The following is a 15,924-nucleotide window of genomic DNA, read 5'->3' as shown; positions in this document are numbered from 1 at the left end:
AGTTGAGAAGGAGTGTTGGGGTCTGAGAATGAGATTTTGTCAGAAACACCCAGCATCTGTTACCAGAGTCCAAAATCCATCAACAGTGACCTTCACAGAACTCCCCAGTAAGTGCAACAATGCGTGTAGTGTACTGGAGCCAAGGTAGGGGAGGTTGGCCCAAATACAGTCACAGCCCCACACTGTTTTCAAAGATGAAAGAACAGAGTGACCACATCTCAAGGCACTGAGCTGGATTTATTCATTTGACCGTATCAGTATCAAACTAGAAATCATCTGTTTAAGATCATGTGTTACATAGGAGCAGCATTAAATAATAGACGTATGAAAAAGAGACTGTGCTTCAGAAAGGATTCAGTGTAAAACATACATAGTATGCCATTTTAACACAAATGCTTATAAAGAGTCATCCTAAGCATCAAAGAGAGTTTTATAAAAGTTTACGTTCTCATCCCATGGGATGTACAGAACTATGCAGTTTACATAGTTTTACTATCATCCAAAACATCATGTTTCAAATGTATGAGGCACAGCAAGAACAATATAATTCCATTTCCATAGGAACATCAACACAGCTTGTCACTAATGACACACTTTCCAAGCCATAGCACTCACGGCAATTATACACGTGTACAATTTTAAAGTATTAAAAAGCAAGAGTCTGGAGGAGCCTGCCCACTGTTATCAATAGGGAATAACATTTGCTCTACCCTTGAAAGCTACCCAAGATATCCTTGCAGTAGCTGTAACAGAGGAAGCAGGTAGAGTCACTGCCATGCTTTGTCAGGGCCAGCTTGCCGTGCTATTCCCAAAGTTAACCGATATAGCCAGTGAAGGATTCCCTACACCCATGGAGAAGGGTAATAGCACCCTGCTGAGCTCTGACAGCCCAGGGAAGATGCAAAGTTAAAACCATCTGTAACCAAATGATGCTTTGGCTCCAGAGATAGCTGATAGAAATTAGCTCAGCTTAAGGGAGGCCCTGATTTCCATTAAGAATGACCAGAGACTGGCCAAGTCTCAAAGACAGAACAAGACTGAACCAGTCTTTGACTGGTTAAATCAAGGACTTTTTTTTTTTGGAAGGTTTCTTTAAAGACAGCTCAGGTGGACTGAATCTTACAGCCCACATGCTCAATTTTTTTTTTTTGTTGGAAGTATTTGCAAGCATATATTACAAGTTTTATAAAAGTGCAAGGCTCAGCACAGAAAGATATCCTGGATTAAGACATTCCCAGCAGTGTTCTTTTTGCCTTCTCCTTGTTGGTCAGCCAGTAGACGCACAAATATCGTTGCTTGCGATCAGCTTATCAGAGCCCCTAAGGGTTTAGCTTAATCATCTGTGCAATTAAACACTGTTCACATTTTACAGCCTACAATGGCAACATTTTCATGTACAAATTTGAAAATCAAGTCTTAAAATCAAGGTCCATTTCTGACCTGCTGACATACAACGTTACTGGGTCAGTCGTATTCTAAGGCTGGTGGTCCCCTAACAATATTGAAGTATCCAGCTAGAGCGCCAAGATCTATGTAGAGTGATCTTTGCCTCTTTAGCAGGTCCGACTCTTCCATGCTCCCAGTACATAATGAGGAATCTAAAAAGGAAAGACAAACCATGTCCTTATTGCACAAATAGCTACATTAGTTCAGTTCCATAGCTGCAGACATTACTGGAATAATTGCCTAATATTTGCTTTTATTTATCTGCGATTTAGAAAGCTTCATTTTTAAGGACAATATAACATAAACCTCATATAAACCAAAATAAAAGATACCAAATCAGCCCACAACTCTAGGGCAAAGAAAGGTAAGCAGTTTGCTACTGAAAACAGCAAGTGTTTTTAACTGTTTAAAAAAACCCTCCATCAGCTGGGACAGCTAGGCAGAGCTTCCTCATCCTCTGAGCCATAGTGCTAAAAGAGAGTTCGGTGCAAGAAGAAACCCTGCTAGCTTTCTGCCAGTTGAGAATTTCCCTTCATTAAAGGGGAATTTTCATCTAAGCAGATGACATCCTCTTTGGGTAGCTGGGTGTGACAATAGAGAACAAATATGGGACCATCAGTTTCAATTTTTTTTTCTTTTAAATCAAGGTCTGAAGAAACCTTTGCAATGGCAGAACTCCCCTGAATACTTGTGTAATGAGTGTCCTGGAATCTCAAGCACCTAAAGTGAAGTTCCAGTTTAATGGTCAAATATTTTTTCATCTTCAAAATAATTGATTCAGATAGCCTGAGCTGGTCAAAGGATTACGCACGCACAAGGCAAAATCCAGAAGGAGCAATACCATTCTAGATGCAAAGACTGTGATTGATTTAAACATTAAGTGGATTCATTGCAACAGTTATGCATTACAGCACCCAAAACTTTGCATGGATACCTTTTCAAATACTTATCACAATCAAATAAACCACTTGTCTGGGGTCAGTTTTTAAATGCTTTTTGTTAGGACCCTTCAAACACATTTTAGAAGTAGAATAAAAGCATTTTGAAGCCTGTTAGCAGGTTGCTGGCACCAAATCTCCCTTGGTCTTGATATTACCTGAGGACACACCGAGTTTTCTAACTGGTTCGTGTATTACCCTTCATAAAGCGCTTATTAATGCCCAAGGGAACCGTGTTCTATCCTACAGTCATTTTTGTTTTTAGAACAAAGGGCTTGTACTGCTGACACACAGCAACGTTACAGTTATGGTTTTGCATGTGTCTTTAAGGAAGCAAAAAGTGTTGGTTTTGGTGGTGGTGGTTATTGGGACTTTTTTTTTGTTAACAAAAAAATCACTAGTATCACTAAAACATCTCTACTACTGTGACAAATTAAGGCAATTTGGGACAGCAGCCTATATATACTTCGTGAAGAAGTGCCCTGAATGACTGCCAGGGCTTTTTCATGAGCCAGCCCTTCCGGAGCTGCAGAATTCAGGCTAAGTTCTTCCCCTGTTGAAGTCAATGGGTGTTTTACATAACACTTAATGAGCTCTGGGTCTGATCTCATACAATTGGGATTTTTACTGGTCTCTTTCCATAAGCTTTTTGAGTTTCGTTTGTTTCTAAACTCACTCACATCAAGTTTTGACACAAAGTAAAATCTAGAAAGTGCACGGCAAGTAAACCTGATATTGTTACCTGTAATGTTTTCTGGCAACTGCAGCTCCTTTCTTGCGAGTAGTCTTTTCCTTTCAAACAACGCCGAGTCCAGACTCTGGCACCGCGGTTGCTCTTCTGGGGGTGGGTGTAAGGCTTCGTGTTTCAGTAAGTCTGCTGCAGACAGCCTGTGATTAGGATTCCTTTCTAGAGCTGCTTCTAGCAACTCCCTCATGGAAGTACTGCAGTCTTCAGCAATGTCCTCTAAAGGGGGAGCTTGCTTGTGTATCTGTTGGAATAAAAAAAGACCATCGAAACAGTTATTCCAAAAACAATGGAAGAGGAAGTCACAGATAACCACGAGCGGTCTGGGAATTCCCCACTTACAACTCATCATCTCCCTGAGCTGGGCTGATCAATTAGAACTGAACATGTAACTGCACAAAATCCACCTTTTTTAAAATCCCATTTTATCGTAAATTTAAAAACTCAATGCAACTCCAAGCAAGCCTAAAATCCTGTGCAATGCAAATTCACCAGATTTCTGTACCACGCTGGAAGAACCAGAGAATCAAATTTGCCAGGCTCCACTCTTTATCTGCAGCTTCTAAGCAAAACAGACAAGTAGAACACCAATGGGCTTGTTTCAATCAAGTTTCACGCTGTTCTAACCCTGTCCTTGCAGTAAACTCAAGGCCTGTAAATCGTAACACAAACCACAGAAATTACTCCAGCTCAGCCTCTGTCTTCCCCTAAATGATCAAAACCCACTTCTTCCCTCCCTCCCCCGAAGCAAAAAGGATGATATCATCTCTCTGACAAATATTTTGATAGTTTTTATATGACTGGAGCTTTCCCAACTAGAGTACAGGAAACCCTTCAACTGAAACTGAGCTACAGCTTTGCTAAGGACACTTACAATATAGAGGTAGGATGGATATGCAGAACGAGGATATCTGTTCACCCAGGGTGGGATGCCAGTTTGCATATGAATAATAGTAGCTCCCATGCTGTAGATATCCGCTTTTGTTGTGTGGCCTCTGCAGAGGATAACTTCAGGGCTCATGTAAATCTGTGAAGAATAGTCAAAAAAAGATTAATCAACAGGGGACAACAAGCAAAGACTAATTGTGACATTTTGTGATCCAGGAAACCCCCCTCTGAAGGGATGCATCCCACTAGTACCTGAAGCCTAAAGACCAAGCACCATCTGGGGAATAAGATATTTCTGCTCTGCACATTACCACAATCACAGAGATTTTCGGGTCTGGCACCTGGACAAACTCATATTCCAGGTTTGCCTTCCCCAGACAGGCCACAGCTCAGTGGCTGTGGGACTTAGCTGAGCTGTGAGAGGCTGAGGTTTAAGCCATGGCTCTGCTTCGTTCAGCTGGGTAGCAGGAACCTCATTCCTCCACAGCAAAAGGAGGTGCCTGAATTGCTAGTTTGTTTTGTGGGGCATTGCTGGGACTGCTCCATTCTGCTTGAACAACATGGGCATGCACTAGGCTAAAGAGAGAGGGTGATCCCACTTCTAGCCACCCAGTTGAGGGTAGGAGTCCACTCCTCAAATCCCAGTTACATTGGATACTACACAACTCTTCTGGACAGAACTGACACCTTCCTGACTTCCTTACTCTTCTCCTCCTCTCTCCCCCTTATCCAATAACCTGCATGATGGGACATTATCCTAAGAAATGGGATAGGGAGGAACAAGTGAGGTCTAAGGCAAGGCATAAATTAAAAGCCAGGTCTCTTAAGTCCTGCTGCATGCCCTTTCCACCAGGTTACCCCACAGCAGCTATTAAGGCAAGCATCGCTCTTCCATCTTTCTTTTAAACCAAAAATTCTAATCTCATATAAACCAAAACACAGTTTCCATCCAAACATTTCACTCAAACGTTTGGATTTGTCAAGACTCTGAAGAAGGATCTGGTGGGAAGCTCCTGCCAGCTCCAGGCAGCTTGGAGCGCAGCTGGAGGAGAACCAGTGGGGCAGGATGCAGGAGGCACACCCCGTGGCTGGCAGGAGCTGCCGCACAGCTCTGCCACCGCCACTGGCCGAAGGAGTAGGTTTCATCACAACGTGGGCACAGCCCACAACACACTAGGTTAGCAAGCCGCCCTGTTTGCTTCTGGTTTCTACTTTTCCTTCACCCAATTTCCCTCTAAAGGAGTCAAACAGAACTTTAATTAGTTCAAGTCATCCTGCCACAAAGAATCACATTAAAAGCCATTAACTGACACGAGAGCAGGAAGTTAAGTCATCACCGCATGGTTTGACTACTTATTACCACAGATTGAGAACGGCTGTAGGGCTTACACAAATTCCAAGGAATATTTCCCAGTAAATCACATACCATATCTGCAAACAGAGCTTCAGATCAGAAGCATGTGCGAAGTTTCAGCAGGCATCTACAGCTGCTACTTACTCCTATCCATTGCTTTCCTCAGTGCTAAGAATAAGTGCGTCTGCACTTGCCACCTTTAAGTCTCATAAGGGGCAAAGAACAGAATTTCTATTTCTGTAAAAAAAGTCATCAGCAAATACAGTGCAACTTGAGTGAAATCTATATAAACAAAAAGCAGCTGCCTTCTTGAGGAGAAAACAATGCTGGAACAAGAACCTGTCTGCAGTTATAGTCAAAGTGTGAAAATGGTCAAGATGCACCTTGATTGCACAGGGATAAAAAGCAAAAGTTAGATGTGCACCAAAGCTGTGACTTCAGACTGATTTAGACTAGCCTAAGACTCTGTTGTCACCAAAGTAGGCAGCCCAAGCCTCAGGTATCTTCCCATTCTCACTCCTTCCTACTGCTGGGCTTGCACTTGTCTGCCAGTCAGACCAGAGACACAACCCAGCTAAGAACCAGTCCTTTTCTTTGTACTGTGCTAGTTTTAGTGTAGCATTCCTGCAAATGAATCACACCTTCCACATTCAATAAACCTTAGCAGACGACTTTTTCCTCCCCTTAAATGGTTGTAACTGAACCTTACATATTTTAACAAAGTGACAGAAGCATAATAGAAAGTGTAGCAAATGCCTAGAAAAAGTATTTCCTGCAAAGCAGTTTAATCACAACCATGGTATATTGTGCTGCATGCATTGTACACACATTGTTCAGAAAGCCCAGGTTTTTCATGCTACACCAACTAAACAAAATTTAACTATCTTTCAGTCATTCTGCCCAGAATTGCAACTATTCATTTTTGTAAACACAAAGAAGATTCACTACATTCAGACTTTCTGTGTTATAGAAGCAAATAAAACCCTTAAACCACCAGAGGAGAACATGCACAGGAGAAAGATAACTCCAACTGCCACTTCCTCCGTGGACACCAGTCCCTGCCAATATCAGACATAAGAGAAACCAGCCAGTTCACAGGCACGATGCTGCATGGCAGCGATAGAGCCCTAACAAGGGGTTGCACAACTATGTGCAGAAACAGCGCTCCTGGACAACTGCACCACTTCTTAAGGCTGCGTAATAGAGGGTGCAAAAGTCAGGAGGATTTTGGAGAGTCAAGATCTTACTTCGAAAAAAAATCAAGAAAGCCAATGCTATCAAAGACTACAGACGGCATTTGTGGGTAAGTAGATTAGCCACCCCACAAGGCTGAACACAGGCACTGTGGAGAAGAAGATGCCTAGGAAGAAGACTGTGAGCATCTGTGATGTTCCTGTAAGTCTTTGACTGGTATTTGAAAATCTCCTTTCCCAGCGCTCCCTTTGCAACCTTACTTCTGGCCTGCGATACTGCAGCAGAACAGCAGGATTGCTGGTTCCGGGGACTGGCTAACCTGTCCCTGAGACAGCAAACACCAAGCACCACCATGTTTCAGGGTTGTGGGGATTATCTGCTTTCTGAGGACATGACAGCAGGTGCTCAACAGTGCAGAATAATTTTCTTCCTACTAAATGAAGAACTAAGTGTTTTTCGCAGTTGTTCTTACCAACATGAACTTGGCCAGTCCTCCAAGAGCCAGAAGCACATAATCACCAGTGCACCCCACAAACATGGAAATTTCCTGTTTACACACATCTCCTCCTTGGGAAATACCTACCAGGGCTTCAAACTCATTCCCACTATTTTTTTAATTCTCATTAACAGTACACAAAACCGCTCCAAACAAACAAACATACAGAAAAAATAAACCAAAGCAAAATAAAAAACCCACAAAGCATATACATTAAATGCCAGAAAACACATTGCTTCCAGTACAGTAAGTATTTTAAGCTCTTAACTCCCCTGACTTCCAAGACAGTGAAAACAAGTGTTCAAGTATTTTCCCAAACATCTTGAAAACAAATAAACAAACAAGCCTGACGTTCTGTGAAATCTTGGTTTATTCTACCCTTCCAAGGACTGAAATGCTCTTTGTCAGCTATAGAAGTATCTCCTCTAAGCACATGCCTGTACTGTGGAAGACTATCAAAATGGTAAGCGCCAACATTTCAGCTGAAGTGTTTCCTGTAAACAACCTCCTCCGGCAACAGAGAGCATGCAAAGCCACATTTGCAGCAGCTATCCAAGCTAATTGTTGCTGCTTGGTGATTTGCTAAAGCTGCAGCTCTGGAAACACTTCAGTGTGAGGGTAGCCCAAGTGTCATGCAGGATCTCTCTGCAAATTCAGAGTGAAAGTCACTGAGAACATTTAAAAGTCCCTCACCTCCATCACTGTAATGTCCAAGCAGTTTACCAGATAATCATCAACCGTGCCATACAAAACCCCCGAAGGACAAGAGGGTTACATGGAGATGAGGAACAGAGTTTAGAAATGCTAAGGGACAAAACTCAGAGGTCTGTAATTTCTGCGGTTTCAAAGGAGGAGTCAAACAACTGTGATGAGCAGGCCACCCCAGCCCAGAGCTGGTATCTCAGAAGAAATCTTTGCTAGAGCAAAGAACAAATTCCTGTCTGAAGCGTCTCTGACCAGCAGCTGATTCACTGCAAACAACCCTCCTCAAAGTACTGTTCCCTTTGTTTGACTTCAGTGAACCCCGATTTCTCTTTGACTTCAGATTTAATAATCACTAACAAATGGGACTGCAGAGAAGGTAACATGGCTTTCAGACACCTGATTCGCCATTCAGCAAGTTGAAAATAAAACTATAATTGAGATTATACTAATGTTTGTTTGTAACTTTTTGATAAGTTATTAGAAAACTCTTGTACCCAAGCTTCTACCCTCAAGCTCCAAATTTGAGCTTACGCATCACAACCATGGGAGTAATACAACATAAGCGCTTTTGTCCCTCCAGCTTCTTACCTCTGTTCCTCTAAGGTCTTTGGGATAGTAAATGTCTTCAGTCATTTGAACACTTAGGCCAAAATCCACCAAAACAGCCTTGGTTGACATAAAGACAATGTTGCTTGCTAAAAGAAAAACAAAAATGACAACATTTAAGTTTCTAGCACATTGGGCATTTATTTTACAACATGCCTGTTTCATTTGGATGTTAGCCTGAAAAGGGCAATTAGCACAGTCCTCCTCCTAGCCAAAACGGGTCTGTTAGTGATTGGGGCCAATTTTAAATCATACCTTTAAAATCAAACTGGACTGGTTTACGTAAAAGACGAATCAACACTTGGTCATTTTCCTAGCTTAAAAAATAAAAGAGAGAGAGAGAAAATGGCTGAGGGTAAGGCAGGAAGGTGGAGGACTGGTAGGCACCTCAGCACAACAAGGCTTGCTCTGAAGACATTTAATGGTCTCCAAGGTGGAAAGCATGCGGTGCAGGTCTGGCTATAAACAACAAAACTGTCGGTCACCAAGAGGTTTCTCTACACTACCAGTTTAAATGAAGAGAGAAGTACAGAGGAACCGAGGCCCCTCCACAGCAGCCACAGCAGTCTCCTGCACTGGTCAGCGAGAGCAGCTCAGCAGGATGACAGAAGAGAGACTATGGCTGCAAAAGTAATAAAAGATGGAGACTTCCAAACTCCCACCAAATTGCAGCAGTATCTAGGAGCTTAATTCACTTTCCTTCACAAAATTGCCTAAGGCACAACTTTGTACTCAGAGGCTTTCTTTGCATGTGTATTTCTGATCAAATATTTATGAAGGTAGTGCTCTGTGTAAGCCTTGAGAAATTCTTGTTTGCTGTTCCAGAAGACAGGGACAAATGAAGTCTCCAAGTTATACAACAGAAACGCATTTTCTCCCAGAGGAAACTGTGGGTCATTTTCCATCCTGACAGTGGCCACCGTGACCATCCACTGGGAAGACGCGAGCTTTGATTTCAGCAGTACCGGTTCCTGAAGCAACCCTTCACATACCTGCCTCCTTACTACTGCTACAAAACTACGTAAATAAATTTGTAATTTTAGGGATACCTTTCCCTGCAGGCAGAAGCCTGGCCAGGGTTTGCACCCAGGCACCTCCAGCCCCGGGCAGCCTCCACCTCAGCTCCTGCCCTGCATCCGGTAATGCAGAAAAATGCTGGCAAAAGCAAAATGCACTCACATCCACCACATGCACAAAAGGCTGGTTCTCCTATCCACGATGTAGATGTAGTCGGTTGGGTTTTGGCTGGTTTGGTTTTTAAACCTTTTAATTAATGTCTTTGTTACTGCCAATTACAATAAACCCATAGGAAAGACTCCTACTACAAGTGAGAAACCACAACTAAGGGAAAAATTAAGCAGTTTTACAGCTGTCAGAATCTCAAAGGCTTACATCTGAAGTACTGACCCACATTAACTAAAAAAAGCAAAACTGAGATAAAAATTTAGCAATTCCTGATAATCGTCTTCTGTCAACTATTTATTGCAACACTTCATTTTGAATACTTCTATTTTAAAACCTCAAGTTTAGCAAAAATTAACTTGCAGAAGAGATACATCTTCATTAGAAGCACTGCTACTAGAAAGGCAGAATTTATCTGTCTGCAGGGGGAGGTGGTGCTGGGAGAAACAATATTTAATATTAAGTGTAATGCATTAAAATTTAATTTTAAAGCCATTTAATATTAATGTGTTTAATTTAGGTTTAATATCAATACATTTTGATTATTTACACATGTTAATACCCAGAACTTTTTAAAAGCAAATATATACTAAAAATTGCAGTAATTCTTGAAAGAAAAAAAACCAGTACAAATTATGTATTTAGTTCCAAAGTATCTCAACCTGAGGAACAGCCATGCAGAAACATAAAACCTAAAAGAAGGTGCAAGTGGAAGGTGGGCATGGGAGCATTTAGGATGAATTTACATGGAAGGAGGGAAACTTCTGGCTTAAACCAGACTGATAATTTTGCTAACTTTCTTAAGGTTTTTATTTCGTGTTGCTCAAGAAAGGCAAAGGAACTATGACTTTCAAATCATCCTCTCCACTGAAGTGAATTAATAAATAGTGTAAACAATGATCATCTCTAGAACCTGACCTTGTCATTTGTTGAGCATTATCCATCCCTCCCTCTCACAGATGTGAGGCTATGTGCCCCAGCCCAGTCCCAGGCTCTGCACCAGAGCCCCAGCCCAGCCTGGACCTGAAAGCACTCCAAGGAATCACACACACACATACGTTTGATATCGTGGTGGATAATCCTCTTGGAGTGGAGAAAGTCAAGTCCTTTCAGAATATGCTTTGTCACCCAAATGATTTCAAATTCTCTCATAGGACCACAACTCTCCAGCTTTTCCATGACAGATCCTCCCTCTCCGGCTTCCATAAAGAGATGGATCGTCTCATCCCACAAAATAGCACCGTATAATTCAGCAATGTTTTCGTGACGGAAACACGCCTGTATTTCAACATCTGATGGTTTGAACTGTTCCACTGGGACCTAGAACATTGAAACAAAACCACAGAAAACAGCTCAAAAAACAAGTTATCTGTACTAACACTAGTTATCCTATAGATTAAAATGGAAGACGGAAGCAAAGCACTCCTATCCACTTGTTAAAATACGGAGCTTTATTTTGATCCTGTGACTTGTTCTTCCTTTCCAGTTGAGATACATCCTGTTTAAAGTTGAGAGAGTTTTTGGAATCATGCCCAAATAAGAAGTGCAATCTTCCAGAAAAAGCAATGTAGCAAGAGTTATTCCCGTCAAAATCCGGTGGTTACGCAAAAGCTCTATGCAAACTTCCTGGTGAAGGAGATAAAAATCCCACTGCTTTTTCCATTAGCTTTGTGCAGTCTCATCTGCTCTACCAGAACTATATACTCGTCTGACACGTGGATCGGTGCTTGCAGAGCTCAGCACAGTCTACAGACTAACCATGCTCAGGACCATTACTGACCTCAATTCAGTCGTTATCAGCACTGTTTTATGGCTTACAAGAAATGAAACCTGCTTTAAAGTGAGCACCCAGCACTGTATTTCTTTAAAAAGTACTGGCGGCAGATTGCTAAGACAACAAAAAGCAGTGTTTGCTTACACACGGAAATGCTACTACCACTCTCTTTATTCTCCTTCCCTCAGACTTGTGGCTGTGAACCAAGAAAGAGGCTAATATTTTTATTGCAATAAGAAATACTGTTTGTATTTTCGGAAACATTAGGATGCTTTAATACTGCAGTGGGTTATGCAGGAGCGGCAAACTAAATCTGTCCCCATGTGGATACACTGGCTGCAATGGAAGGACGTACAATTGCCTCCCCAACTCTTTCACACACAGAAGTAATACAGGTACTTATTCACGAGCCAGGGGATATAGAGCAATGTCCCAGCTGAGCTTTTACTGGTCTTAAATATTAACTGCCCAATTCAGAATAGTATGTTGAAAGGTAAAGTTGAAAGAAAACGTTGGATAAGAATAAGGGGGTGCTCAGAAGTTTTCTTGAGACATCTCACAACCTTAAGCTCAGTCAGTGCCCAAAACACAATGAGAGTTGCACGTAAACTGAGATCTCAGGGACATTAATAGCACTAGAGTAAAGAAAACTTAAGTCTGAGGACCCCAGTTAAAGGACAAGATCCTAAAACCATCTGCAGCAACAGGGTTTTGCTATTGCCGACAGCAGGGACGTGATCTCATGCTGATATTTTACCACCCTGAGTACAGCAGGACAAGTAGAAATTCTTCTACCCCCACACTGTAGCAGGCCTGCCCACGTGGCAGTTACACATACTTCCAGATACTTTCAAAATGCAGAAGCTTTTGCAGTCTCAGAGCCAAAAAATTAAAACAAGTTAACAGTTAAAAATGTGCATTTTTGCTACCTTGTGTAAGCCAAAAAACCAAGCTGATCATCAGCCTAACAGTGGAATTTGATGCAGACATATTTGCAAATATGCTGTATGTACTATGTCATACAGTATTTGCTCAGAGATAAAACTACTGAACTAACATACCAGTTTGCACGCCATTCGTTTCTTGGTTTCTCTATCTTGGGCTAAGTACACCTTCCCAAAAGCTCCCCGAGGAATAAAATCAGAGCCAATGTTCCTGTAAGTCAGCTTCCACGGAAACAGGAGCACATCCGAGTCAATTTGATAGCGCCCATTCTTGGGTGTGATCTGTGGAGTTACATTAAAAAAAAAAAACAAATCACAATGAAGTTAAAACTACTTCAAGCCTAATTAATTTTATACGTGTAGTAGAAAAAAATATATATATATCTCACATATATGTGTAGGATGCATACGATCTGTTCAGCAGTCTTTATTTAGAAACACCAAATGGGAACAGCATGTGAGGTGTGGCATTCATTCACAGCCCAGGCATCTGTGTTTCTTTCCAGTGACTAACTTACGAAGTGTAAGTTGCAATTAATTGTCTTGAAACAACAACAACAGCAGCTGGGTTAATGAAATTACCCACCTCTTGTTATTAGATTTACCTGCACATGGTTGTCCTTCCTGTAATCTGCTAACTTGTTATGCCACATACCTGTTACTCACAGGCTATCTTATACAATGTGAGCAAGAGTTTCAGCATTTCCTAGTATCACATGTACTGCTAGGGGAACACATTTTAATTTTCCATTTTGTATCAGAGTTTCTGCCGCTTAGTAAAAAGTCGAAGAAGTCTGCCGTGATTTTACCAGCCACCTTCTAGTTTTATACTGTAGTTCAAAAAAAAAAAAAAAAAAAAAGCAGGAGTCACACTATCTACTTTAGGTGGGTAATGTTGGGAGCTTTCGTTCTCTGGACTGTCAACAGGTGAGGAGGGCTCCTCGAGGAAGCGATTCAGAGCATCTAAGTCAGTATCTTGCTCTAAATCTTGCTTCAAAACAGCTCCCTCCCTCTGCATATGACAGAGAGAGACATCAAACTCCTAACTACAGCCATGTGAATACTGCTTGAGGTTTGATGTTATTTCTTCGGTCTCTTAATATTCTTGCAGCTAAAGAATTAGTAATGTTTCCTGTGAATACGCTTCTAATTAATTCAGGGATATGCAGTATTGTCAGTATCTGGAATATCATTAACCTGTTTACTATTAAGATTCTTGCAGATATGTAAAAGCAGATCAAGGATACTTATCACTTCATGTCTGTCACATGGTCTCATGTACTCAGCTCTTCAGCTACCCCTTTTAAAATAACAGCATATTAGCAAGATTATTGGGTTTAGATTTATTTTTAAGATGTAACGCACATAATCTTTCTGTGCTTTAACTACCTTCACGTTTTTCAATTAGGGAAGTATCTTCTTGACTGCTAAACTGTCATTTGTGACTAGTATCTACATGAAATAAGTTGATTCTTAGAAGTTCTTAATTTTGGGGAGGATAAGCTTCTTAATGGTTGGGGGGGTGGGTGTCTTTTAACAAAAAGTATTTTGCTTAGGATATGCAGAATGAGCCTCCCCTCTACTTATCAGAGCCAAGGTAAAGACTCTAGCAATCCGTACATCTCGTAGCATCCTGCTCGCTTCTGCATTTCAAGGGGTTGAGACTAGCTAATCCACATGGGTTATACCTATCCTGGAAATCCAGGAAAGTAACACAGACCGAGTGGAGTGGATTTGCAGAGCAAGAGAGCAACGACCACCACACTGCTCATATTTTCAGAAGGCTTTCAGGACTACTTCCTAGCCTAGTCCTGTGAAGTGAATGCCCATTTGTAGCTGTAATGCATCCTCCAGTTTAGTTTCAACTGAAAGAAATCCAGCTTGTGCGCTCCAAGACCCTTCGTGACACGAGACATGGTGCAGTCAGTGGGAGTCACCAGGCAATCAGAAACACTCCTGATCCTAACTAGAATGCTATTTACAATGTAGATGCACCTGCTGAAATGCATGTACAGGTAATGCCCTGCCTCCAGTCCTCAGTTGCTCAATGGATCATGTGCACTTAAGAGTACTCGGTTCATACCAATTGTATGCATCTATAGAAATAACATACAAGCAAAACAACCACGAGTATGCAGAACAGTGTCTATCGTAAGTATAGGAAACGTTTAATATTACTAAGTGTCACTTCAGAGTTACAAAGTTTAAAAAGTGACTGTTTTGCAATACTGCAATGTTCCTTCCAAATCAGAATAAAACAATACCTTGTGCTATTTCACATCTGAGTAACCAGCAACCCTCAAGCAACCGCCGTTCACATACAAAACATATTACATACAAGATTTTTAAGATGATCTATGTAGAACATCTTAAGAAAATAAAGCAGCAGCACAAACATATATGAATAAACTTCCATTTCATAACTGATTGTTTCCAGAGCAGCTGATTTTAAATAGAAGTCCAATGACACTAATATCTACAGATGCTCGTACAACACAAATCATTTTGGGGAAAAAAAAGAACATATATCAAAACAATGCATCTATACTTGAATTTAGCGGTGTGTGATATCACATAATATTGCAATTCTCAAAGTCACACTTGATACTAAATGCTTTTTCTCCTTATATTATTACTTTTTACATTTTATGCAGATAGAATGAATTCAGCAACAATACCAAAACAGATCCTAGACCTTTATTGGGGAGTTTTGCATAATGAACTTTTTACTGCATAAACACAAGGCACTGGAAAACCCTTACCATTTCCCAAACCTGTAAGCCATGACAGTTGTGGCTTTTACTTTTTTACTGCATGTCTCAAGTTTGTATTCAATGTTGGGAAATGTTTTCTAATCTCCAACCATACCAAGAGGCAACATAGAGTGGATCTTTCTGAACAAAAGACCTTTCTCCATAGCTGTCTGAGACTGCAGATGCTATAACTGATAACTTCAGAGACCCCCTCCAGTCCCAGGTTTGCACAGGGAACAACAGCCTGACTGTTACTCTTGGGACTGGGGGTGATCTTTATTTAGCTTCATTAATAACTCCTAAGGTCTACTAATTTTCAAGTAAAAAGAAAAGAGACATACCATATTCAAGAGGATTCCAGATTCTTGCTGTCTGCATCCTTTAAATTGTTTTGCAGCGTTAGACACCTGATTTGCAAAAGCAAGCAGGTCTTCCACAGTCCCGTATTTGACAGACGACATCAAAGAAACCTCCCTTTCACAAAACAGTAAAGATTCCGCACGTTCTTCATTTTGATTTGCCTCTTCACACATTGTAATTAAGCTGTCTTCATAGACTGCAAGGTCTCCACCTGGATAAAGGTTTTCCATGATGTCTATCACCTCAGACATATTTAAATTAGTTAGCAACAAGTCAATCTCCTCTTTGCTATCACTACCCGTGCTCATATACTCCATTACTGTCCACTTTGCAAAACCACTCCTGAAAAAAAAGAAACAAGCAAACCTGAAAACACTTTTCACCTAAATTTGTTTTAGCAAAGTAAGAATGAAAAGAAGTCAACAGGGACATAGACAGCTCATCATTATACAGTTAGATTTAAAATTATTAATTTGTATTATGAAGAAAATCATAATTAGTAGACTGGGTAAAGAGGAAATGGAGAAAAAAAAATCTTT

The 15,924-nt window shown here is 41.0% G+C and overlaps 1 protein-coding gene across 1 annotated transcript; it reads right to left on the bottom strand.

The window, feature by feature from the left end:
• Positions 1 to 1,464: 1,464 nt before the first annotated feature.
• Positions 1,465 to 15,717, bottom strand: MAP3K8 (mitogen-activated protein kinase kinase kinase 8). The gene is made up of 7 exons (XM_059819015.1): positions 15,367 to 15,717; positions 12,390 to 12,554; positions 10,613 to 10,874; positions 8,355 to 8,461; positions 4,004 to 4,156; positions 3,127 to 3,373; positions 1,465 to 1,598 (listed from the first exon to the last, which is right to left on the bottom strand). Exons 1-7 carry the CDS (start codon positions 15,700 to 15,702, stop codon positions 1,465 to 1,467), a joined length of 1,404 nt encoding a protein of 467 aa, XP_059674998.1. The 5' UTR covers positions 15,703 to 15,717.
• Between the last annotated feature and the right edge of the window lie 207 nt (positions 15,718 to 15,924).

This window comes from Gavia stellata, chromosome 6 (assembly GCF_030936135.1).
Source record: "Gavia stellata isolate bGavSte3 chromosome 6, bGavSte3.hap2, whole genome shotgun sequence".
In the NCBI taxonomy this organism is placed as follows: domain Eukaryota; kingdom Metazoa; phylum Chordata; class Aves; order Gaviiformes; family Gaviidae; genus Gavia; species Gavia stellata.
This window is presented reverse-complemented; position numbering and strand designations above follow the sequence as displayed.